Source organism: Malus domestica, chromosome 01, assembly GCF_042453785.1.
Source record: "Malus domestica chromosome 01, GDT2T_hap1".
Taxonomy (NCBI): domain Eukaryota; kingdom Viridiplantae; phylum Streptophyta; class Magnoliopsida; order Rosales; family Rosaceae; genus Malus; species Malus domestica.
The window spans coordinates 21,591,030-21,617,403 of NC_091661.1; the positions used below are offsets into that span (position 1 = coordinate 21,591,030).

At 38.2% G+C, this 26,374-nt stretch overlaps 2 protein-coding genes across 2 annotated transcripts; one reads left to right on the forward strand and one right to left on the reverse strand.

Moving 5' to 3' along the window:
- The first annotated feature begins 8,023 nt into the window (after positions 1–8,023).
- On the forward strand, positions 8,024–13,723 carry LOC103428441 (vacuolar protein-sorting-associated protein 33 homolog). The gene is made up of 22 exons (XM_008366575.4): positions 8,024–8,170; positions 8,286–8,325; positions 8,423–8,503; positions 8,758–8,952; positions 9,071–9,181; positions 9,316–9,381; positions 9,631–9,738; positions 9,859–9,903; positions 10,250–10,306; positions 10,747–10,844; positions 11,076–11,127; positions 11,265–11,321; positions 11,485–11,547; positions 11,633–11,739; positions 11,845–11,967; positions 12,056–12,137; positions 12,264–12,334; positions 12,424–12,504; positions 12,770–12,827; positions 12,928–12,989; positions 13,106–13,199; positions 13,351–13,723. Exons 1-22 carry the CDS (start codon positions 8,118–8,120, stop codon positions 13,432–13,434), a joined length of 1,788 nt encoding a protein of 595 aa, XP_008364797.1. The 5' UTR covers positions 8,024–8,117; the 3' UTR covers positions 13,435–13,723.
- A 390-nt stretch (positions 13,724–14,113) lies between these two features.
- Positions 14,114–17,688, reverse strand: LOC103428346 (U-box domain-containing protein 14). Its single transcript, XM_008366480.4, has 4 exons — positions 17,127–17,688; positions 15,988–16,104; positions 15,424–15,837; positions 14,114–15,334 (listed from the first exon to the last, which is right to left on the reverse strand). Exons 1-4 carry the CDS (start codon positions 17,391–17,393, stop codon positions 14,264–14,266), a joined length of 1,869 nt encoding a protein of 622 aa, XP_008364702.1. The 5' UTR covers positions 17,394–17,688; the 3' UTR covers positions 14,114–14,263.
- Positions 17,689–26,374: the final 8,686 nt, after the last annotated feature.

The following is a 26,374-nucleotide window of genomic DNA, read 5'->3' on the forward strand; positions in this document are numbered from 1 at the left end:
ATGTCTGGCCCTTCCGACCGTCGTTTTGACTTGAACCTTGGTGAAGGAGCAGCCCCTCCTTCTCCAGACAACGTATGGCGCCCGTCCCTCATATCCCCTACTGGTCCTCTGACCGTTGGGGATTTGGTGATGAAAAATGACATGACCGCTGCGGTGGTGGCCCGGAACCTTGTCACCCCCAGAGATAACAGACTGCTCGCTAGACGGTCTGATGAATTGGCGGTTAAGGAGTCTCTGGCTCTTAGCGTGCAGTGTGCGGGTTCTGTGTCCAACATGGCCCAACGCCTATTTGCTCGAACCCGTCACGTTGAATCGTTGGCGGCTGAAATACAGAGTCTCAAAAAGGAGATTAGAGGACTCAAGCATGAAAATAAACAATTGCACAAGCTTGCACACAATTATGCCACAAACATGAAGAGGAAAATTGACCAATTGCAGGAAACTGATGGTCAGATTTTACTTGATCATCGGAGGTTTGTGGGTTTGTTCCAACAGCATCTGCCTTCGTCTTCTGGGGCGGCACCGCGTAGTGAAGCTTCAACTGATCAACCTCCGATACCTCCTCCTTCCGTGGCCCCACCGACTGCTGAGACTCCGCCGACTACTGCAACTCCGCCGACTACTGCGACCTCTCCCAAGCAGCCTTTGTGAAGGCTCCCTCTTGTATTATGCTATGTTTCTTTATTTCCCAGTTTGCTGTTCATTTCCACGAAGTTTAATGTTAAAATCATTTGCATATTTGTTAATGTTTCAAAATAGAAAGTCACAACAAAAAATAATTAAACAAGTAATAAAATTGACAATCAAGCAGAATAAATGGGTTGCCTCCCTTAAAGCACTTGCTTTAACGTCTTCCAGCCGGACGATGAACACCTTGATCAACCTTCATGGGAACCCACGGCATAGTGGGTTGTCTCCTCTACATCTTGTTCTACAAAGCTCTCGTACATTGCATCCTTGAACGGAAATGGATAGTGATGTTTGTTGATGGGTGTGTTGTGTTGCCTAAGGTTCACGTTCATGTGCCCACCGTCGGGGATCTGCTTGGGTATCTGCACCAAAGAAGGGAACCACCTATCAACTTTAATGGGAATTGGATTTGGATTAGGTGGCTTACCTATGTGATGTGATGAAGTGGTAGCAATGTGAACATTCTTCCCCATGGTGCTTTCGGCCAATTTGAGCACTGTGAGGGCAGTGGCCGTATGGTCCTTGTACTCCACTCCAATTCCCTCGTCTTGCATGGTTGTTGATGCATCCTTTGTGCTTGGTGCTGAACGATCCAGTCCTATCTTTTCAATTTTATCAATGGCACAACAAGAATGAACAACATTAGGAGTCTCAATGGATTCAGAAACTTTAAAACTAATCATGTCACCACCAAATGCCATAGTGACTAATCCTTTGGCCACATCAATCTTCGTTTGAGCCGTTTTCATGAATGGCTTTCCAAGGAGGATGGGCAATGAAGGGGCATGGTCTGATTCATCCATTTCGAGGACATAGAATCCGCCGGGAAGATTAAATGATCAACCTGCACTAAAACGTCTTCCAAAACTCGCTTTGGATAAGCGTTAGATCTATCGGCCAATTGTATGATTACACCATCATTTTTCAATGCTCCTAAGTTCATAGATGCATAAATGGAATATGGCATAACATTTATAGAAGCACCTAAATCAAGCATGGTAGATTTGAAACGGGTATTACCAATGACACACGGAATTGTAAAACTCCCCGGATCTTTGCATTTGGGGGGTAGTTTATGTTGCAAGATGGCGGAGACATTCTCACTTACATGTACCACCTCTTTCTCTCGGACACGTTTCTTTGTTGTACAAAGCTTCTTTAAACACTTGGCATACTTCGGGATTTGCTTTATGGCATCAAGGAAGGGAATGTTGACATGCACCTTTCTAAATGTCTCTAGAACATCTTTTTCCTCCTCTTCGTTCTTTGATTGCAAAAATCTGCTAGGAAAGGGGACATTCAAAGGAAAAACATTAGTCGGAATTGAATTTAACATATTCTTACCCTTATTGGATGAATTGGACAGATTTGGAGCCATGGGGGCTTGCGGCATAGGTGTGTCCACCTTTGCCGTGGGTGGGCATGCTTCCTCCTCCTCAAATTGAAGTTTTTCATCCTCTTTGTGACCTGTTTTTGATGAAGAACTTGCCCCAATCTCTTTTCCACTTCTCAAGAGTATGGCCTTTGCACTTTCAAAGCCCCCCTTCATAACGAAGCCCCGTAAGATTACTTATCGACGATGGCAGTTCTTCAATTGCAGTATCATCCAAACAAAGCCAATTGAGTTTTTCCATAACTTCTGAAATCTCTGGAAACTTCTCAAGATTTGAGCAGCCAACAAGATTAAAATATTTCAGGGACTTGAGTTGACAGATACTGCAAGGCAGACGTTTAAGCTTCAAGCAGCCTGCAAGGCTCAAATCACAAAGCCCCGTAAGTTTGGAATGGTAGAACTTGGAAGCCTTCCTTAGTCTCTAATCTGCCCAACAACGTCGGCAATCTGCCCCATTTGTTTCTCTAGTTGGTCCACTCTTTTGTTTTGATTTTCCTGCCCATTAGTCAAAGTGGTTAGTAACTTAACAAGTGTATCATTATCTAAAGCATTACCTGAATTATTTGGGGCAGATTGTGGTTGGACTTGAGGGGGTGCGTATGGTTTGTTGTAGAAGCCCGTGGGTTGTTGCCTAAAGCCTCCTTGTGGTTGGGCTTGTTGTGGCTTTCTCCATTTGAAGTTTGGATGGTTTCTCCACCCCGGATTATACGTGTTGGAATATGGATCATGTCTTGGCTGATTTTGGCTTTGAAACCCAATGGCATTAGCGCTCTCCCATCCACCATTCTCAATGAGTTGAGGACACTTTTCGGATGCATGTCCTTGGATAGAACATACGCCACACACCATGGGTCCTTGAATCTTCATTCCCTCGGCCATCTGTGAAACAAGAGAAGTAAGATTAGCTAACTGAGATTGAATATTGGAAGTGGAACTTACCTCATGCACTTGTTGCCGTGGGGGTCATCTTTGGCCTACACCCTCGTATTGTTGAGCGTTCAATGCTCGATTAGCAATCAAGATTTTTGCAGCCATTGGCATTTTGTCTACCAATGCTCCACCCGCCGAGGCATCGAGCATTTGACGTTCTAGTGGTATGAGCCCTTCGTAGAAGTATTGCAAAAGCAATTCCTCCTTCATCTGATGCTGTGGACAAGAAGCAACAAGTGATTTAAATCGTTCATAATATGTAGGAAAAGACTCACCTTCATCTTGTTGAATTCCACTTATTTTTTTACGAAGAAGAATGATGCGAGAAGTTGGGAAAAACTTCTCCAGAAACGCTCTCTTCATACTCTCCCAAGATGTAACTGTATCGGGAGCCAACTCGTATAACCAATCATTGGCTTTGTCCATTAAAGAGAATGGAAAAGCCTTCATCTTTAAAATACTTCCGTCAACAGTAACCGGAGTCATACTTGAGCACACCACTTCAAATTCTTTCAAATGTTTGTTCGGATCCTCCATGGACAGCCCATGGAACTTTGGAATGTGGTGGAGCAAACTTGACTTTAACTCGAACTTTTCGGTTTTACATTGAGCAGCCATGGGATATTGGATACACAATGGTGCGGCATTATCCAAACCCGAGGCGGCAAGCTCCTTGAGCGTACGGTTGTCCATGGCTATACCTTGCTCTTCTCCACCCACTTATGCCGTGGCCTTCTCTTCAACCTCAACTTCTTGCTCTTCTAATTCAGGCTCGGGACTAGGAGGATTAGACTCTTGCAATTTCTTCTTCCTTCTCAAAGTCCTCTCAAAATCACCGTCAAAGTCGGAGATATGCTCACGAACAGGTTGTGAGCTACGGGTCATAAACTAGTACCTAAAAACAAAGAAAACAAAACAAATCAGCAACTTAAACAGAAACTTAAACAAAATACAATAATTCGAAAGAAAACAATCCAAGAGATTAGCAAAGTTGCTAATCCCCGGCAACGGCGCCAAAAATTTGATGCGAAATATATAAGCACACAAATTAAACCCTCTTTTTATCAATTGTAGTAAAGTATGTAAGTAGGGATCGTTCTAGGCCGGGGATTAGGAGGGATTGCTAAATCACTTGGAAATTGACTTGAAAACGTAAAAACAAAGTTTAAAACACTAACTAGACTCAAAGAATGCAAAACTATACTTTAAAACACTAAAACAAACCAAAAGACTCAAAACAGCCCCTAAACACTCAAAACTACCTTAAACACACAATCTGGGCAGTTTTGGGACTCTAACACAAACTTGGACGAATTTTGGTTTTCTAATGAACTAAAACACTTAAAAACATAATCTAAGACAAGTTCTAATTAATATGACTCAAAGAAATAAGATGGGGTTGATTTTGGACGAAAATAATTAAATTAAGACAAGAACAAAGTAAACAAATTCTTAGACAAATTTAAGTGAATCAAAACAGATTGTAAAATGAATTTGAATGAAACTTATGGATGGAAGGCTAGCTAGGAGGTTCTTCTCCACACATGTCACACTTGCATACAAAACGATTTCCAGTTGCTTTTCGATAAGCTATGAATACTCAACGCCCCAAATTAACCGTGAATTGCACTAATTAACCCTCAGTTTTTCCACAAGTTATTGGATTGGATGATTGCATACGACAACCCAAAACATTCCCTACAAGTTCCCTACATGAATTGCATAATAGAGATACAAGCACGAATCATTAAGTTCTATGAAAAACATAAGCATTGACGAGGCACTCGTTACTATGATTTGCATGAAACTTATGCCAAGAATTTACTTAACGTGATTGTGACTAGCAACCTTCACTACTTGTGAATATAAGTTCATAACGATTAGGTGAAACTCCCTTATATTCTAGCGTTAAATTCATGCATGAAAATTAAGCGTGCACTCTCAACCAACATACACAAATCATTTTTTATACGATCGGATAAGTAAATTGAATTCACAACTTATGAATCACAACTGGATGTAATCAAATCATATTGCAAGTATGAACATGGTTTCGAATCACCCCCTAACTAAGAGGGGTTTATTTCCTCATACTCACAAAGCAAAGATACATAAAATTAGACATTAAAATCAAAGGAAAGAAAACACCTAAAATGCTCCAACTTGGGTAGCAAGTGCATCCAAGAATTCTCCTTTGCTTGCTTGCGGCAGATTGCTTTGTGGACGGATTTTTGGGTAGTTTTATGATGTAGAATGGATGGGGAATGGTATGGAAAGGTTGAGGGTAAGTGTGGAGGAGTGTTTGAGGGTTGGAGGGTGGTGGAGAACTAGGCAAAGAGGGTGGAAAAGGGTGGAGTGGCTGTTATGTTTTCTAGGCACTAGAATGGTGTTTTTGGGGTGTTTTGCTACCTAGGGTGAGTATGGACGAATTTCTGTGATGAATGGTGAATATGAGAGTGTGAACCCTTTGCCAAGGGGTGTAAACATGTATATATAGGCCCCAAAAACCTTAGAGAATCAGGTTAGGCTAGGGAGAATGCACGGCAAAGAGTGTATGTGGTGTGCAATGGTCCAAGGGTGAAAATGAAGTGATGATGCAAAGTGTGAAGGGTAAAATGGAGTGGTCTTGTAGCTAGGGGACATGAATGATTGTGTACATTGCATAGAGATGGAAAGGGAGGTGAAAATGTGTCAATAAATGGGTCAAAGGTGCAGCAACATGTGGTACACAAGGCATGAGATTCCAAATGTGAATGATGGAGCATCAATTGGTGCATGTTATGGTTGTGAAAGTTGTATAAAATTTTGTGGGTGAAGGGAACAAGAGGTATCAAGCAATTAAGTGTAATAATTAAATGAATTGAAGCATGAAATCAGAAATTATGTAGGGGACAAGAGTGATCAAGCATGGCATGGGAATCCAAAGGGAATTCTATGTTGTTTTGCATGGCAATGAAGGCAAGTTGGGGTGACAAATTTTTGGGCTGAGTTCTTCATATTTTGGACCATAATTCTTCACATTCTTGGCCTCTTTAGTTCTCAAATTCGTCCATCCACTTTGGCCCAAATATGTGACATGCATTCCAAGCTCCATTTTGCTCCAAAATGCATCTTCTTGCCTACTTTGTCCATAAAATCTGAAAACACACGAAAATGACTTTAAACATTAAAATAACTAAGGAAACACGACATAAATGCACAAGAACAAGCCAACTAAGTCGCATAAATATGCTCCTATCAGTAGTCTGGGAGGTGGTGCGGTGGTCTGCGTTGGTTAAGGGTAGGATGGGTGTGTGCTTTGGGTGGTTGAATCGTGGGAGGCAGATGGGAGGGTAGGGCAATTTTGGTAGAGAAGTTTGATTCTAGATGCTAGCTTTCTTCCGGAATTCAATTACCACCTTCAAGTCAGTATTTGGATTCCGGGAATATTAGGAATCCGATTACTGATTTTGGGTGGAGCCCACTAATTTTTTTAGTCCCAAAATTTGGTAAACGCCGGAATCACTTGGATGGGAATTCAATTCCCTTTCGTCTACCTCCATTCTGGTTTGGTAAACACGTTATGATACTTGAGGAATCCGAAATAGATTTCTTCTACCAATTATGCCCTCACTTGTTTTTTATTATCCCAACATTGCCCTTCATTTGACACTCATTATGCCATCTTTTAATAAATAAATAAAACCTATTTATATATTTTTATATAGATGAATTTTATTATATAAATTAAATTAGGAATTTAATTTAATTAATTAGTTGAAAATAATTTATTTATGTAAGGGTAATTTAGTAATCAATCTAGTTTTAATTCCGATTGAAGTGAGTTAGTAAACAATTTATATGGACTCAACATCATTCCTACCATCTTTTAATAAATAAATAAAACCTATTTATATATTTTTATATAGATGAATTTTATTATATAAATTTAATTAAGAATTTAAATTAATTAATTAGTATGAAAATAATTTATTTATGTAAGGGCAATATAGTAATTAACCTAGTTTTCATTTCAATTGAAGTGAATTAGTAAACAACTTATCTGGACTCAACATCATTCATACTCCGATTCCAGACAGTTTTAGTAAACAACTTCAACAGGAATCTGATTCTAATTCTACCTCATTTCAATTCATCCTCAATCCAATTCCTCGTCAATTTAATTCCTCTCAATTTGATTACGAATTAGTAGACGCGCCATAAGAGTTGAAAGGAGAAAGGCGAAAGGGAGTTCTGTCAAGATGCATAATAAATAATTTAATTTAGAATCGAACTCATCATCTATGAAATTTGAACTTAAAACATCTCAATTACAAATAAAAAAGAATATCATTAAAACGTAGTACTAAGTGGCTTTAAAAAAAAACATTATTTCTAAATAAAAAAATGCTATGTTTACTGTATATTTGTAAATTTTAAAAAGTGAGACTTACATTAAAATTTTTGAAGCCATCCCACCCCCCCCAAAAAAAAAAACCCAAAAAGAAAAGCCAAATATCTCCAATTCAACGACCACCCATCTCTAAATTCCTTAACCATAATGATATTCCACTCATTTCTTAGTGTAGGTAATATTATTTGTTCCAAAAAATAAAAATTGACAATATAAATATATTGTAATGACAAGAATGTCCCAGTGTCCAACTATGCAAACGAACCCCATCAGCTCCTCAATCAAACATAAAAATTCTTCGTTAAATAAGGACCAAAATGATAAAAATATCCAATTTAATAAAAAAAAAAGGGGCCAAAATGATTTGTAAACAATTAAGAGTATTTTAGTCATTATTTAACGAAGATTTTTGTACGGATAACTAAAATGATCGATGGTGAGAAAACTCAAGGACTAGTTTTATTGATTTTAAATCTTAGAACCAAAGTAAGAAGTTGTGCTAATTTCATGAGCCATTTTGACCAAAAAGTCTATATTATTTTTAGAGCACGGGCCTAATTTCAATTGTACTAAAGCAATAGAAGTCCAGCCCAAGGCCCAGAATAACGAGTCCAGGCCCATTATTAAGTTGCTTGAAGTAAGTTTCTTTGTCTTCGTCCTCGAGCAGGCGAGCCAGCTCTGCAACTGAAAAATTGGAGGTTTTGGACTGCCATGGCTCAGATTCCCAACTTAGACAATGCTCCGATCAATCTCACATCCCTCAGGTACTATCTGATTACAATCTCCATGTAATTTCCAATTAATTTTGTATTTTCTTCCATTATATCTATATATGTATATATATTATTTAATTTTTGTACGGATATTATGGTACAACAGGGAACAATCTCAGAGGGAGCTTGTAAACATCCTCAAGAATGTGAGCTCGAATTCATTGATTCAATTTAGTTTCCGTTGAAATTCAAATTAGAAAATGTCTTGAATTTTGATTTGTATGATTGTTCTTGAATTTGCAGATTCGAGGAAAGAAGTGTTTGGTCATCGATCAGAAGCTCAGCGGCTCTCTCTCATCGATCATCCTGACTTCGATCCTCAAAGTAAATATATCACACTGTTTCCATAGAAATTCAAAATTTTCTGCTGAATTTTGTATGGTTTGTGATGCGATTTTTATGCTTGTTAAGCTGGAATTTGAAGGGGAACTCCCATTCGAAATTGATTTTTGGTTCTTAATTTCGGAAAAGCAGTTGTTATGTTCAACTGAAATGAGCTGTGAATAATGCAGGAAGCTTTTTCTGGTGGAATTTAGATGGTAATTGTTGTTGTTTTTTTTACTGGTGCATGCAAACAGGAACATGGGATTGAATTGCGACATCTTTCGGCTGATCCCATTCAAACTGACTGTTCCAAGCTCGTTTACCTTGTCCGTTCAGAGCTCACTTTGATGACGTTGATTAGTTCGCATATTCATAATGACACGTCAAAAGGACTGCAGAGAGAATACTATGTTTATTTTGTCCCTCGACGTACGGTTGCTTGTGAGAAGGTGAGAACGCCTTGGCTATTACAGATGTACTTACTCGCAATAAGTTATGGTTTTTGATGGATGCAATGTGCGTGTTTTTGGACATTGAATGATGATAGATACCATTTTGGTTTTTCAGATCCTTGAGGAGGAAAAGGTCCATCACTTGTTGACTATAGGGGAATACCCGCTATACATTGTTCCTTTGGACGAGGATGTTTTGTCGTTCGAACTTGATCTTTCTTACAAGGTAATGGAGAAATTCCTCATTTTATATTTGTGAATTTATTTTAATTATTTTGATTTGAGCTTCAGATGTTCAACACTTGTTATAAACCACTGATTTATATTTATTTACTTTCTCTTTTTGTTTATGCATGGTAGGAATACCTAGTTGATGGTGATACAGGCTCACTTTGGCATATTGCAAAAGCGATTCACAAGCTTGAGGTTGTCGAAAATACATGCACAATTTGCTCAGTTTACTTTAAGTTTAAGCTTTTGCTTTTAAAGATATTTCTGTGATTTATACGACCTACGACCTAAGCATGAATCCTTTCACCATATATATATATATATATATGACAGGTATAAGGTTAGAGCAACTATTATGAATGTAGCCTGAAATATGCTTCTAGTAACTCTAGTTATTGTTCTTCGCCTGTGGGTGAAAATTGTGCCTTGTTTATTGTTTTGTAGTTTTCTTTTGGGGTGATACCAAATGTGAGGGCGAAAGGTAGAGGTTCAGTGCGTGTTGCTGACATTCTAAACCGTATGCAAGCTGAAGAACCGGTTAACTCACCTGATGTAATTTATACATGATTTGAAGCTCCTTCTCTTATGAATTAATTTAAAAAGAATATAAACTGCATACTAAAATGTACATTTCATATTCCCTCCACTAATATATCTTGCTCGTGACTTCAGATGGTTGTGCCAGAGATAAATACTCTCATCCTGTTAGATAGGGAGGTACTCTCTCTCTCTCTCATCCTCTTAAAGTTACTTAGTTTGCCACACAACATGGCGTGTTCAGGCCATTTCTTGTTGGTACATTTATTTGCAAGACATGCAATAAATAACTTTAGGTTAATTTCATGAAGTATGCCATGTTAATCAATTTGTTCACGATTTAAAGTTTTTATTTGGAAAAGGAATAGAAAATTGCAATGGTGAAATTATGAACTCTTCTTTATAATTATGGCATACCAATCCATTATTCAGAAAGTTACAAACTCACATTCTGCTACTGCATATTTTGATGCAAGTGTACCGTGAATTGTGGTTTTTGCTTACATCGACTATTACTTGGATGTAGGTGGACATGGTAACTCCCATGTGTTCTCAACTAACATATGAAGGGCTTCTTGATGAGGTAAGTCATTGTAAAAACTGGAGGAAGTATATATTCAGTAGAAAAATCAATCACATGCCATGGTTATGATAAAAAGCTGCATGGGTATGGTAGGTAACTAGGAATAGCAAGCATATGTTAAAATTTTGAGTTGCTCGTGAGGTTTTTTAATCTGGATTATAGCATACCAATTCAATTGGCATGCTAAGAATGTATGCAAGTTTTTCCAATAACTTTTTCATTTGTTTTTCATTAAATCATTATATAATATAATATATCTACTCTTATTAATTAATTGCCTAAGACATAGATTTGTAAGTCAACTGAACCCAAGTCTTTTTTTGTATTAAACCTAAAACGTTAATGAGAAACCTTAAATTTTCTGAATTGAAAGTAAAGGGAATTCTTGTTTGTTTGTAATTTGAATTAGTTGCAAGCTATCCCTAATAGTTTCAGTGCAGTTTCTGCATATCAACAATGGTGCTGTTGAGCTAGATGCATCTTTCATGGGGGCTGCCCAACAAGAGGGAAAGAAGATGAAAGTTCCACTTAATTCAAGGTGTTTCATTGTTTGCTTGAAAGAATTTTTATGTAATTCAAGGGCATCATGTCACATATATACTCATTTGAAGTCTTTTTGCCCATCCATAACACTCGTTGCTCTCAAATGCCTATACCATCGTAGTCTTTTCTTTTCTTAATTGTTTTTCTTTAATCATTTTTCTTCCTATGTGCTTCTTTGGTCCACTGTCTTTTCATACTTATTTACTGTGTATCATAATAATCACAGTGACAAGCTGTTTAAAGAGTTACGGGATCTCAACTTTGAAGTTGTTGGCCAGGTTGATCTATATTCACCACTTTAAATTGTTCTGTTTGTTTCTTTTTCTAAAGTTATTTCTTCTAAGTTCTTATAAAAATGAAAAGAAATTCTTCCAAGCCGTTCCATTTCTCATTGCAACCTGCAGTATGATTGCAGATACTACGTCAAAAAGCACAATCAATGAAGCAGGACTACACCGATGTGACTAGCAATGTAAGTGAATGTTATAAGACCTAAATACTTGCCCTTCTGCAATCATGAGATGATTTCGACTCAATTTTCTATTCATGAACCTGATTGATGGTATTACCAGAATTTTATTTTATTTTATTATTATTTTTGTTTCTAATGAAGTGCTATATAATATTGCATATAGAACCAGACAGTTTCTGAATTGAAGGACTTTGTCAAAAAACTGAACTCATTGCCAGAAATGACTGTAAGTAATTCTTTAAATCATTAATTCATTATAAGAATTCATACAGGGAGTTTTATATTCTGATTTGCTACAATTATTGCTTTAGAGGCACATAAATCTTGCTCAGCATCTGTCAACGTTCACGTCAAAGACATCATTTCTTGGACAACTTGACATGGAACACACAATTATTGAGAGTCAAAGTTATGACATGTAAGCTGAATTTAGGCTGCTGTTGAGAACTTACATGTTTGGGCTTTCTATGCTTCTCACTTTCTTTAGCCATGTAATTAAGACTGAAAGAGTTTATGAATGCAGATGCTTTGAGCATATTGAAGAAATGATCCATAAGCAGGAGCCTCTTGTGAATGTCCTACGTCTTCTCATATTATTTTCTATTACAAATTCTGGGTTGCCCAAAAAGCATTTCGACTATTTAAGGCAAGTGCTCTTCATCACACACTATGTTTAAATTTAATCCTTTTTATTTTATATCTTATATTAAATGGTTTTTGTATTCTTGGTTTAGGAGAGAACTACTCCATAGTTATGGATTCGAGCACATGGTTACACTGAATAATTTAGAGAAAGCTGGATTGCTTAAAAAACAGGTTCATTTTTATTTTATCCTCGCAAAATAATCCACTAGTTCCATTGAATAATTTAGAAACTGGTGAATGGACTTGTGTGCATGAAAGGATAAATGTGGATTCATTGTACACGTCTGAACTTTGCAGGAGACGAAAAGCAACTGGCTGACAGTTAAACGTGCCTTGCAACTTGTAGTTGAGGACACTGACACTGCAAAGTATTATTCTTCTCTACTTTTGATTTTCTTTTAGCAGTGTTCCCTTTTCTGTGGTACTAACTTGGGGATGCAATTTTCTTACATCACAGCCCCAATGATATCTCCTATGTGTTTTCTGGATATGCACCTCTTAGCATTCGCCTCATCCAGCAAGCTGTTCGATCCGGATGGTGAGCCTAATTCCTTCACTAAATTTTTTTGTAGCATGTTCGTTTTGTTTCCGTCTTTGTTTGTTTGTTTCTTATTTTTTTCAGTAGATCCCACCAATTCTACTTCGCCAGGAGTATATATTCTGCAAGTCATTTGCCCTTTGTTATGGTCGAGCTCTTAGAAAACCACTGGAAATGATAAAGTTATACGATCTTTCGTTGTAAATTTTCATGATCTCGATGTGTGTTTAATTTGCTCTAAAACATGCAACTTTTTTACTTTCAGGCGTCCTATTGAAGAGATTCTGAGGCTTTTACCTGGACCACATTCAGAAATAAGGAGAGTAAGTACATTTCTTGAGTTATTCGTTCTTATTTTATCTTTTGTGTGTTTATATTGGATTACATGTTAAGCTGCTTTTTTCTGTTGTAACAATTTTGCAGGGCAGATTCTCAAGCAGCCCGTCGGTAGACACTTTGCAGGGGCATTCGGCCAGTGTAGACAAGTATGTCCCAACTGGTCCTATTTTATAAGAGTCTGCTCTGAGTACTGTATTTCTTGATTTGTTGTTTGCTAATGCTGCATTTATACTTCAATGCAACATTTCTGAACATATCCCAGGGTATCTGATGGAAGGCGTTCTGTAGTACTTGTTGTCTTCATTGGAGGTGTGACGTTTGCGGAGATCTCTGCTCTTCGATTTCTCAGTGCTCAGGTATGTTAATTGTTTTGCACGTATGAAATCTACGACATTTCATTATGTTATACAATTTGGTAGATGGATGGGTTGAAGCACATTTACTCCTCTCATCTGTGTCTGCTTCTTGTCCTAATTCCTAATATCTATGGTAATTTGGATCTTGCAGGAAGGGATGGCATATGATTTGATAATCGGGACCACGAAAATGGCAAACGGCCGGACCTTGACCGAAACATTCATGGGAAATTAGATTGACAAGTAAAGTTTTGCTCGGTTTCATTTTCTTCTCCCTTCTGCCTCATATAAATAGATCAATCCCGTGTGGACTAGGCTAATGCTGTGTTTGGTGCTTGATGAGATCAAACTTGTTTTTGTTGTTCCATATATTTTCTCGTAACGATTTAGTGGTGGAAGCAATTTCAGTATTTTTTTCACGTATTTTGTTTGGTTTGAATATACATTTTAAGTTTTATTTGTATTAAGTTTATTGTGGCGAAAACGGAGAAGCTTAGAAGCACCTCTAGACGAGTTATATTCAACTTTTTGGTTGCTGCTGTTTTTCTAATACATTTAATTATTCACTCAAAGAAAAAATTGGATTTTTTTTTAAATAATATTTTTTGACAAGCGATAGCGTTAGTGGTTAAATTGTTAGTTGTTAGAGGAATGGAGATTTGTAGGGATCGAACCTGCACAGGGTGCATAAACATGATTGTTTCACGCTAATGCGGTAAATTGCCATTTTCATAGTTTACAAGCCTACCGTGTTTGACCTGGAAAAAAAAGCACATACTTGTTCTAACAAATAAAATCGGAGAGATTGCGACGCTTCCATTTTTTTTTTGGACAAATAAAATACTCGATTTGGAATTCCAGTTAAAGTTTTGAGCGCGAGAATCCCTACCTAAAACAGAAAACCTGCTCTACTATTGTGGAAAGGCCGGCCACATTGAATTGTATTCCTGCCTTGTTTTATATTATCCCTTTCTACATGAAACACCAATATGCCACCACAATATAACGTATACGTCGTATATAGTACACATAGAACTACACTTTCTCCATCCTAATAATACGTACTAGGATTGTTGGGGAACAAAATCATCTTCGACTCGTTGAAGGAACTCCAAAACACTTACAGCTTTTCTCTTGGCCCTTTCAGTGCCATTTTCCGACAGTTCCTTCATTGCCTCTTCTGCGCCGAGTTCCCTTGCTAGTTTCAACTGCTGCAAATCGCCTGTGCATAACGACCATAACACAGCAGCAGCATTCTCCCGGTTGCGTGGGAAACCAGTTCTTATAACTTCCACCAAAACTGGGATTGGCTCAGCTTGGGCAATTGCTGCCTTCCCTTCTTGGTGGCTAGCCAGAATGGCCAGGATCGCTAGTGCTTCATCCGCCATCCCACTTCCCGCATCCTTGAGCAATCTCATCAGCGGGGGGACAATGCCTGCCCTTACAGCCCTGGCCTTATTTCCCTGATAGATCGAAAGATTAAAAATAGCGGTGGCAGCATCCTTTTTCCCCCTCGGAGTCCCCTCGCACAGCAATTTTATAAGGGCTGGGAGAGCCCCAGCAGCTCCAATTGCCACCTTGTTTTCGTCTATAACAGACAAACTGAAAAGGGTTGCAGCTGCATTTTCTCTAGCCTCCATGCTGCCATTTTTCAAAACATCTACTATATCGGGTATAGCTCCTGCATTTACAATTCCTACCTTGTTGCTGTCGTTTATCGAGAGGTTGAGAAGTGCTGTAACAGCATGCTCTTGGGTCCGAGAATCAGCGGATGATAAGAGCTCAACAAGGAGAGGAATGGCTCCTGCCTCAGCAATACACACTCTATTATCTGCGTTCCTCTTTGCCAGCAAGCGGAGCTCACCAGCAGCTGCTCTTTGTTCTTCTGAGTTTCCCTTTGCTAGCCTTTCTAACAAGGAAGCAATAGAAGTGCGATCACAGTCTGAAATACTGCTTCCTGCTTTTCTGTTTTTATTTTTGGGTAGCTCAACGCCATTGCTTTCACACCACAAAGCAATTAGACTCTTCAAAACATAGTTTGGTGTTATGGCCGTGTGCAACAATGTCTGCTGTGTTTTGGGACAGGTTTTGTGTCCAGCATCCAACCACTTCTGAATACAGGATCTTTCGTATGTCTGCAAAAAATAAGTGAAATCATCAACCACGATGAAGTACAATAGAGAAACTGACAGAACTGTGTTGTTAAAGAAGTTTAAGGATGTACCTGTCCAGTAGAGACAATCACAGGATCCTTCATCAATTCTAATGATATTGGACACCGAAAATCATCCGGGATGACAGGAGATCTGTGTTTGATCGTGCTCTTGTCATGTTCAGAGTTCTCGAGTTCTGGGTTTTCTTTAAGCACCAAGTCCTTTAGCTTCTTAAGCAGAGATTGCATGTTTTCAAAGTGGTCCCCTATATCTCTGTCACTTGCGATAACCAATTCATGAAAAGCAAGTGACTCTTTCTTTAGATCGTTGATGGTTCTGAGGTACAGCCTCTCTGAAAGTCTTTTTATTACTGCAGGGTCAAGATCTTTGTCTCTTACTGCTATGGCTAAATCCATCTCCAGTTGCGAGTCAAGGCAGTCCTTTTTTTCTTTCGCTCTTTTGAATTGAGCATGCACTAGTTCAATCTGAAGGAAATTACAAGGTATAGTGCTTGTTAAATACTTTGAAAATTAACAGCATTAAAAAACGCAAAGAGAAAAAAAGATAAACTATGAGTCATTTTCTGCTAATAATTTTCTTCAGATGCAAATATGGAATGCAGGTTGTAAACGTACCTGTTCGGAAACTTCCTCTGACATGTCAAATTTCTCATAAGGAATTTTACTCAATGCTGCTTCAATTTTAACCGTCATTTGGTGAAACTTATCAACAATCTCGTCCTTTTGCAAAGCCTGTTACATAAAGAAAACAGTCTACCTTTAAATCAACTAAATCTGTTTGCAGGCAAAGAAGACCAATGCAGAGAGTCTTACAGCAAATGTGTTACATAAAGATAATATGCTCGTATCTAGTGTTACCGCACCATGCTTCAAATATGCAAATTATTCACATATATATCCATCTGGAGGATGCCAATCTTACTTTCTATATGTTAAATAAGGATGAGAAGAAATGAAGGCACGAACTCACGATGAAAATGTAAACAAATGTACTACATTTGATCATTTTATTCAGTTAAAAAATAGGATATCACAATAGAACGAGAACGAGAGTACATGCAACTTATTGTTACTAAACCTCCTTCGTATGAAAGTGCAACACTCTAAAAGCCAAACTACAAGGTCCTGAACAAGAAAAGCTATCACAACAACTTAATTAAGCTGGCAATGAATTATTTCGTGGAACGTTCACTTGCGAATCACATAGATGAGAAGTTTTCAAGTCAACAAACATGGAGCTCGAAAGACTATTCGACAGAGGTTCTTAACTTGAGGCTAGCACGATCATTTTGAAGTCTTAATGACATTTGGTTATGGAAATGTCAATGAGATTCGGTTCATTTCCCACTAGCTAACGTACTTTTCAGTCGGTTAAGGGCTATGAACCAGGCAACGAGTACGATTGAGAAACTGTGTACCATTAAGTTCTTGGTTGTTTTGTGTAATTTACATGATTTAGTAGAGTTGTCTACTTATTAAGATTAATAACATGCATAATTTGTTGCTAATTAATTAAGAAATAAAACTTTTTCATTGCAGCATCAGAAAACAGAAAGGACAGAACTTGAGTTTCAGAATCCTTTTCGAACCAAAACTGCACTCGAAACTACCATGTTTTCCTGCAAACTGGGAACTCCGAAAGCTATATGAAATGCTACCAAAACCCAAAACTTTACTTTGCTCTCTCCACTTTCCTTCGTTTTCTCAGCAACCAAACAGAAAATAGAAAAACACAAACCAAACAAAGCAAGTACCTGATAAAGTTTGCTCCCTTGGTTGACCGACTTGATGAGCTCCTCAGCCGAATTCAAAGCCTCCCCCAGCGACTCCAAAGCTACAACTTCTTCTTCCCCCAGCGCTTTATCGCTGTCCCTCAACTCCTCGAACAGAGGACTCAAAAGCTTGACTCTCCGCACGAAGTTCCCGTACATCTTCCTGAACGCGTTTCGGCACTCGGGCAACTCGGAAATCGCCTTCACCGACTCGGCAAGTTGACTCAGTACTGAATTGCTCGGAACCATGTGAGATTGGGAGCCGAATTGGAGCGGGAGGAGTTGGAATTGGAGGTTTGGTGGGAGATGGAGACGACCCAGAAGAGGAAACTGAAGGATTGGGATTGGGATGGCGGCGTCAAGGAAGAAAGGGGCAAAATTGGAATGTAAAAGTAAACGGCAGGTCTGGTGGTGGAACAAGAAGGTTGGTGTAGATATTTGGTAACGTGAAAGGTTGGGGTTTGGCCTCTCTGTCTACTGACGATGGCGAGAGTTGTGGAAGTCTAAAACTCACAAATAAACAAACAAATAAATGAAGATAGTTTTACAACTAAAAATATAAACAAATAAATAAACTCGCCTTGTTCGGATAATTTTAAAGATTTCACAATTTAACGTTAATTATCATGTCAAAATTATCAAATATGATACTAAAAATATAAGGTGACAGAGATTTAACAGAAACTCTCACTTTTGAGAGTTGTTTTAGCATTTCTCATGTGCAAAATTACAAGATTTATTTATACAATAACCTTATTTACAATAAAAGTAAGGAGAAATGCTAAGGAAATTCTCAAAAGTAGAATTTTTCTTAAACTCTCTGGCATTTCACAATCTCAAATTTTAAGTAGTACCTTTTATAATTGAGTTTGAATCTCTTGCTCGTATTTAGAGCAATTTAAGTTAATATCGACTTTGTCAAAAGAAAAAAAATATTCATCCAATACAGAATAGTTTTTGTCGCAGATGTTATACAAATGGTCGTTACCATATTGATAACAAGATTTAACGGGTCGCAATTTAATATTAAAGAGATATCGTGCCTTAAACTTTGAGACATTCTCCAACTAGGTAGAAATTTTGTTTTAAAGAAAAAGTGACGTCATTGAATTATGGCTTCATGGTAAAGTTAGGAATTAGTTGCTTAATCCTTGTTATGCTGTTATTAACTGCTAAGCTCAGATTAGATCACTTATGACCAAATTTGTGTTGCATTTTGACGGAACTACCCTTTACAATTGTGTTGCAAAAGAACTATTCAAAGCAGGTATCAAGTACAAATAAATAAATAAATAATCACCATATTTGGGGCCGCTCAGTATTACGGGTGGTATTTTTCTTCACCTAGAAGTGAGAAGTTTTACGTTTGAATGTCGTAGATGGTGAATTTGGGCTAATTCGATACCAAATTAGGTTGTCCATTATGTGGTTTAGCCGAACTCCCCCTCCTCCCTCCTCCCCCTGTGTAAAAATATCGATGTACTAAAAAAAATCACTATATTTGGAATGATAATGGAATAAATTAAGAATTTACTTTAAAAATTAAAAGAGTAAATCATGGAACTTCTAGACAATCAACTTAGTAGTTATACCTATGTTTGGGCGAGGGACTTTTAAATTCCAAGGTGTTTAAGCAAAACAAAGAAAACATGGGAATGAGAAATTACTTCCTTTCCCATGCTTGGTGAATCTGGCTTGAAAAGAAATATAATAAATGTTGGAAAATGAGGTGGGAAAACCAAACTTATGAGGAATGAGGGTTTGCATACTTTATGTGAGAAATCTTTGATAAATTGAATGTATTTCTATCAAATCAACTTCTCACTTTAAATTGATAGTTTTCTTAATTTAACAATTTTTTTTTCACAAAATGATCATAATGGTTAATGATTAGGGACAACTTTTAATTTTAAATATCAAGAACCGGACAATTTTGATTAAAAAACCATGGTCAATTTTTGAAGGAGCCAAATGAGAACACGGCTAGCCGAGGCTTAGTCAACTACGCGTGCCAAAGAACGGCCTAATTAACAAGAGTAAACTGTCGATTTGCCCCCTAAACTTTCACCGAACTTTCGATTTCCCCCCTGAACTTTTCGATTGGAAAATTTCCCCCCTGAACTAATTTTTTTAGCCAATTTGCCCCCTACCGTTAGTTTTTCAAACATTCCATCCAAATTTCTGTTAAGTGAGACCATGTGCACAACATATGAGGGTAGTTAAGTCATTTCACTTTTAAAAATGATTAAAAAACTGAAAATAAATTTTTAAAAAAAAATTCCCTCTATTTTTTACCTCTACCGCCGATCTCCTTGTACCCACCATTACCACCTCCTCCCACCCCTGAGACCCATCAACCACCATATCCGGTCCTCCCCCTTCCCACACACAGAGACTCCTCCTTCCCCTCTCTATTTGTTATTCTACGAACAATGCAAGGAACAAAGAAAGTGGGAAGAGAGAGAGAGAGAGAGAGAGAGAGAGATTTGTGATGCAGGAAGAGGGTTGGGTCATTGGGGTAGCAGAGGGTGGGGCCAAATCAGGGAGTGGGGTTACGGTTGAGGGAGATGAGGGTAGGGGGAGGATGTCGTAGGGGTGGGTGATGGGGGTGTGGAAAGGAAGTGGTGGTGGCTGGGGTTTTTGTATTTTTTTTTTCTTTTCTTCGATCTGTTTTTGTTTAATCATTTTTTTTAATAATGTAAAATTACTAGAATGTTCATGCCATGAAGACAATAACACCGTATGTCATTTTTTATACATAGGAATGAGTGAAAAATAAAATTGAGGATATGAATTAGAGAGAAATTTTCAGTTTTTTAATCATTTTTAAGAGTGAAATGACTTAACTACCCTCATATGTTGTGCACATGGTCTCACTTAACAGAAATTTGGATGGAATGTTTGAAAAACTAACGGTAGGGGGCAAATTGGCTAAAAAAATTAGTTCAGGGGGGAAATTTTCCAATCGAAAAGTTCAGGGGGGAAATCGAAAGTTCGGTGAAAGTTTAGGGGGCAAATCGACAGTTTACTCAATTAACAAACCTCAAAGTGTCTCAATCATGCTGACGTGGAATAGGTAGCCATGCGCGGCCATGAGAATTTGGACTTGAATCCTCCCTTGATTCCAAGGAGAGGATCCTCCTAACCAAAATAATTGACCCGTTGGATAAAAATTTAATAGTTACAAATAAAAAGATTTATTTAAAATTATAATAATTATAATCGTTAAATCTTCATTTAATAACTTAAATCTTTTGGTCAGAAGGATCATCTTCTTAAGCTCAGGAGAGGATCCAATCCTGAAAATTTAGCTACGCCGGGACCCACGACACACGCTTTCTAGATTCTTCGTTTTCCATTGGGCAGATGGAGAATTCCATCGCTGGACATCCGCGGGTTCCTCTCATGCCTTCGATTCGATCTGGACCGTCCAGCTGCCTTTGTCAATTTGCTTGGCTACATGCTCTTTTTCTTTTAGACTGTAATTAAAATGACAATTGAATGATTTTTTTTTTGCTAAAATGGTTCTTGAAATTGATAACTCTATATTTTGGTTGTTGATAATCTTTACTAATTAATAACATACTTATTGTTAATCAAAATCTTATGAAATTACTAGTTTAATTATCTAATTAAAACATAACATGAATATTTTTTTAAAGAAATATGATGTAGAAATATAATTTCACACAACCAATTTTTTTTTTAAAGCCTCACCTACATGTAATCTTAACATATCTCTTTCTCACACACACAAAGTGTGTGCTCTCTGCTAGTGAAAATAGATTGAAGTGATCACTGAGTTTGTCTATTGTAAATTATTTTGGTCATTCCGTGAAAATTCTGTCACTATTCTTGTTTAATGAAGGTGTTGGCAGATTTATTTTGGTAATGAATTAATGAACAAAAATACACTTAAAGACGTGGTCACGCGATCGTTCACGTAACTATTTAACGAGGATATTGACAGATTTTTCAAGGACCAAATGATTTATGATGGACAAACTCATGAACCACTTCTAATGGTTTTCATTGTCAAATTCCAAAGTGAATAGTTATGCTAATCTCAGTAACGTCTTAGCTAAAAAGCCTAATTGAATTCCTAAGTGGTGGATTGTTTGATAAATAGACTTTCTTTTTAACTCATTAAGTCTCAGATTCAACTTTTTTATTCTCTTTTAGTCTAATTTAGAATAACAATATTGCTTGTATATCTTTAAGAATGGAATGGCAGAAAAATATTTTTCTGTATTAATTCTCAATGAATATACAAGCTGCGCTAGGGTTCTTATACAAACTATCAGAATACAATCACAACCTCTAACTCCTACAAATCAGCTAAGTAAATATTTGTACAAAGGGAAAGAATAAATCACTGATAGTCAATGATTATCACGCTACCAAATAGGAAGGAAACCAATCATATCTCAACACTCCCCCTCAAGTTGGCGAGTGAATGTCAAAAACCGCTAACTTGCTCAGCAAAAAACGAAATTGATCTTTTCCTAAAGGCTTCGTCAATATGTCTGCAACTTGCTTTGAAGATAGAACAAATTTGGTGACTACCTTTCCTTCTTGAATTTTATCTCGAACAAAATGACAGTCAATCTCTATATGGCGTGTCCGCTCATGAAAAACAGGATTAGCGGTAATGTGAAGAGCTGCTTGGTTATCACAATGTAAAATAGCAGGACCCATATCTTTAACGTGTAAATCACATAAAAGACTTTGTAACCAGGTGAGCTCACAACAAGTAGCAGCCATTGAACGGTATTCTGCTTCCGCAGAAGACAATGAGACTGTCTTCTGTTTTTTGCTTTTCCATGAAATTAAAGAATCTCCAAGGAAAACACAATATCCGGTAGTAGAACGTCGAGTCACTGGACACCCTGCCCAATCAGCATCACAAAAGGCCTTCAACCTTAACGAACTTTGTGAGGAAAACAAAATACCTTAGCCTGGAGTGTTCTTCAAGTATCTCAAAACACGTAAAGCTGCATCATAGTGAAGCTTGCGAGGATGTTGCATGAAACGACTCAACGTGTTTACTGCAAAAGTAATATCAGGTCTGGTAATAGTTAAATATATCAAACGTCCTATCAATCTCCGATAGATGGACGAATCATGAAGTAAATCTCCTTCATCAGGAAGTAGCTTTAGATTTTGCTCCATGGGGAAACTAGCTGAGCGTGCTCCCAAAAGACCCACATATTTCAAAATGTCCAATAAATATTTTCTTTGAGAAATAAAGATCCCCTTTTTTGAACGAGCAATCTCTATTCTTAAAAAATATTTAAGGGCTCCTAAATCTTTGATGCGGAAGCGTTTATTTAAAAAGGATTTAAGAGAACCAATAGCCGTCATGTCATTACCAGTGATCAAGATGTCATCAACGTAAATAAGGAGAGCTGTGAACGATTTGCCAACTTTTCTTGTAAAAAGGGAATAATCGGCTTTGGACTGTGTATACCCAGCTGCAGAAATGGCTTCAGAAAATTTAAAAAACCACTGCCGAGAAGCCTGCTTTAATCCATACAAAGACTTGTGAAGGTGACATACCAAATGCTCGCCCTGTCGCTGAAGACCAGGAGGTGGAACCATATATATTTCCTCATGGAGATCACCATGGAGGAAAGCGTTGTGGACATCCATTTGATGGAGGGACCAGCCACTAGCAGCCGCAAGAGCAAGGAGACAACGAAAGGTAACCAACTTGGCAGTTGGGGAAAATGTATCATGGTAATCAACACCATCAATTTGAGTGTAACCCTTGGCCACTAAACGAGTTTTGTAACGATCAATAGTGCCATCGGACTTGTGCTTGATTTTGTAGACCTAACGGCAACCAATAGGGATCTTGCCAAGAGGAAGGGCAGTCAAAGACCAAGTGGCATTAGCTTCGAGAGCTTGAATCTCCGAGGCCATAGCGTCGCGCCACCGAGGATCTTTAGCAGCCTCTGCATATGTGTTAGGTTCAACAGGAAGAGTAATATTGGCAATAAAACTTTGATAAGATGGAGAAAGATGTTGATAAGAAATATGTTGGCATAAAGGATGGCGAGTACCTTTAGTAGAAGAACCTGGAGGCGATGCATGGAGTGGGGAAGACGAGGAAACATGAGAGTAAACATAGTCATCAAGGTAAGTATGTTGACGTTTAGGCCTATCAGAATGACGTATGGGGGGTGCAAGAGGGAGACCAGGTGACGGAGGAAGGCTATTGGTGATGGTGTGGTCTAGGAGAGGTGGAGCAATGGAGTTGGAAGGAGGCTCAATGGCAACAGGAGGGGAGGAAGGCTCAATGAGGACGGGAGTAGGTGGCATTTCAATGTCATCATGAGTAGGAAGAGGCAAGACAGGTTCGGGAGGTTGGGTTAAAGAAGTGGTGACAAAAGGAAAATGAGACTCATGAAAAATGACATCGCGACCGGTGAACACTTTGTGAGTAGAAAGGTCGTACAACTTATACGCTTTTTGACCAAAAGGATATCCTATAAAGACACATTTTCTGGCTCGTGCATCAAATTTATGAAGAGGATGAACATTGGTGGCATAGGCTAGACATCCAAAAATACGTAATGTGCATACGATGGAGGATGACCATAAAGAACCTCAAAAGGTGATTTATTTGACAAAAGTGGTGTGGGTAAGCGATTTATGAGATAGATTGCAGTAAGGACACAATCTCCCCAAAAATACAAAGGCAAGTGACTCTGAAAACATAGTGCCCTAGCCACTTGCAAAATATGACGATGTTTCCGCTTGACTACTCCATTTTGTTGTGGAGTATATGTACAAGAACGTTCAAAAATCACACCACTCTCGGAAAAGAAAGAATGTAGGGACAAAAACTCACTACCATTATCAGTTCGAATTTTCTGAATTTTGTGATGGAATTGAGTTTCTACATAAGAAAAGAAAGTCTTAAGCAACTGTTGTGTTTCAGATTTATTTCGCATCAAAAAGAGCCAAGTGGTGCGAGAAAAATCATCAACAATGGTTAAGAAATATCGAGCCCCATTATATGTAGAAATTTTGTGCGGTCCCCAATGTCACAATGAACAAGCTAAAAAATGTGTTTATTGGCAATATGACTTAATGGAAAAGGCAATCTAGTTTGTTTGGCCAATGGGCAAACATCACAAGGTTTATTTAAATGAGAAGAAACATCTAACGATTGCTTAGCTAAAAGGTGGAGTCGTTGTGGAGAGGGATGACCAAGACGACGATGCCATGAAATGGAATTAACACAACTGGATGACGGTGAAGTGGTGCAGCTACTGTTTGGTTTGGTGAGATAGTAAAGACCGCCACGTTGTCTACCCCATCCAATCATCTTTCTCGTCTCCAGGTCCTGGAAGATACAAAAATCCGGAAAAAAAGTTATGGAACATCGAAGGGATTTTTGTTAAACGACTAACGGATATCAAATTAACCAAAAAAGAGGCAATTCGTAAAACGTTAGTTAATGAAAGTTTGGGATCAAAAGTAAAATTGCCAATACTACTAATTGAAACCCTTTCACCAGTCGGAAGTTTTACTGGAGGCAAAGACTTGTTCACAGTAGAGTTCGATAAAGGAAGTGCCGTAACATGATCGGTGGTGCCACTATCAATTATCCACTCTTGTGAATGATGGGGAGACAAACCTGTGACGGCATTGGTCTGTGCTTCAGATGGTAGATTTCCAGCCATCATAGCAAAGAGTTGTTGAAGCTCCTCAGGAGTGAAAGTCATCGGTGTTGCTGAGGTAGATGAAGAAGTGGTAGAAGTTGAAGCTTGAACATGGTTGGTTGCTGGTTTTCCCTCCTTACTACGGCCCTTTCCCTTGTTCTTTTTATGAAGACGATGGTCCTTGGGATATCCATGGAGTTGGTAGCAAGTCTCCTTAGTGTGGTGATCTGTGTCACAATAATCGCAATGGAGCGGTTTGCGATTCCCTTGGCTACCACGGCTTTGTTGATTGCCGCGACCACCTTGAATAGCCATAGCTGCTCTTTCCAGACTTGGTTGTGGGACGGCTGTAATTCCGCGTTGCTTCTCCTCTTGATTAACCATGGAAAAAACTTTGAGCACCGAAGGCAATGGCTTTACAAGCAGAATCTGACCTCTCACTGCTGCATATGAACCATCAAGCCCCATTAAAAATTGCATAACCTTATTCTGCTCATCTTTCTCGTTACGGTCATCCATGGCACCACATGAGCAATGTTTATGGCTGCCGTAGGAAGATAACTCATCCCATAAACCCTTCAATTGGGAATAATAGTCAGACACGGACATCTGATTTTGAGTGAGGCGTGCAATGTCACGCTGAATCTCGAAAATTCGTGGGACGTTGTCTTGCGAAAAACGAGTCTTGAGGTCCTCCCAAACATCATGTGCAGTGTCGGCATAAACCACACTGTTGGATAACCCAGAACTCACAGAGTTTAAAATCCACATGAGAACCATGTCATTATAACGCTGCCAAAGAGCAGCTTCAGTTGCGTTCTTGTCGGACGGCTGCTTCACAGATCCATCAACAAAACCGAATTTGTTCTTTGCGCTAAGGGCAATGCGCATTGAACGAGACCATGTGCTATAATTGTTTCCAGTAAGTAGAGTGGAAACAAGATGCATCCCTGGATTATCAGAGTGATGAACATAGAAGGGGCTTGATGGATCGTTTGACGCCGCAATCGACTTGGAGTCTCCCATAGCAAAAAAAAAGAACGACTGTTCTTACAAGAAAAACCGAAGAAAAACGAGGAGAAACAAAAAAAAAACGTCCTAGGATCTTGGACTCTCTGGTACCATCTTAAGAATGGAATGGCAGAAAAATATTTTTCTGTATTAATTCTCAATGAATATACAAGCTGCGCTAGGGTTCTTATACAAACTATCAGAATACAATCACAACCTCTAACTCCTACAAATCAGCTAAGTAAATATTTGTACAAAGGGAAAGAATAAATCACTGATAGTCAATGATTATCACGCTACCAAATAGGAAGGAAACCAATCATATCTCAACAGTATATGAAAATTTAATGACAACTGAAGGATCGAATTTTAGTCCCTTATTAACAAATTCATATGGTTTGCACATCCGAGAGAGTGTTTTTCACTAAGGCCAATTATTAGTTATTATGCCGTGGTATAGCTTCTAAGAGACCAACTTATACAATGAAACGTCATACCTATTTACATCATTAGCACGAGACGCCGCGATAATGTGTACCTTTGTCA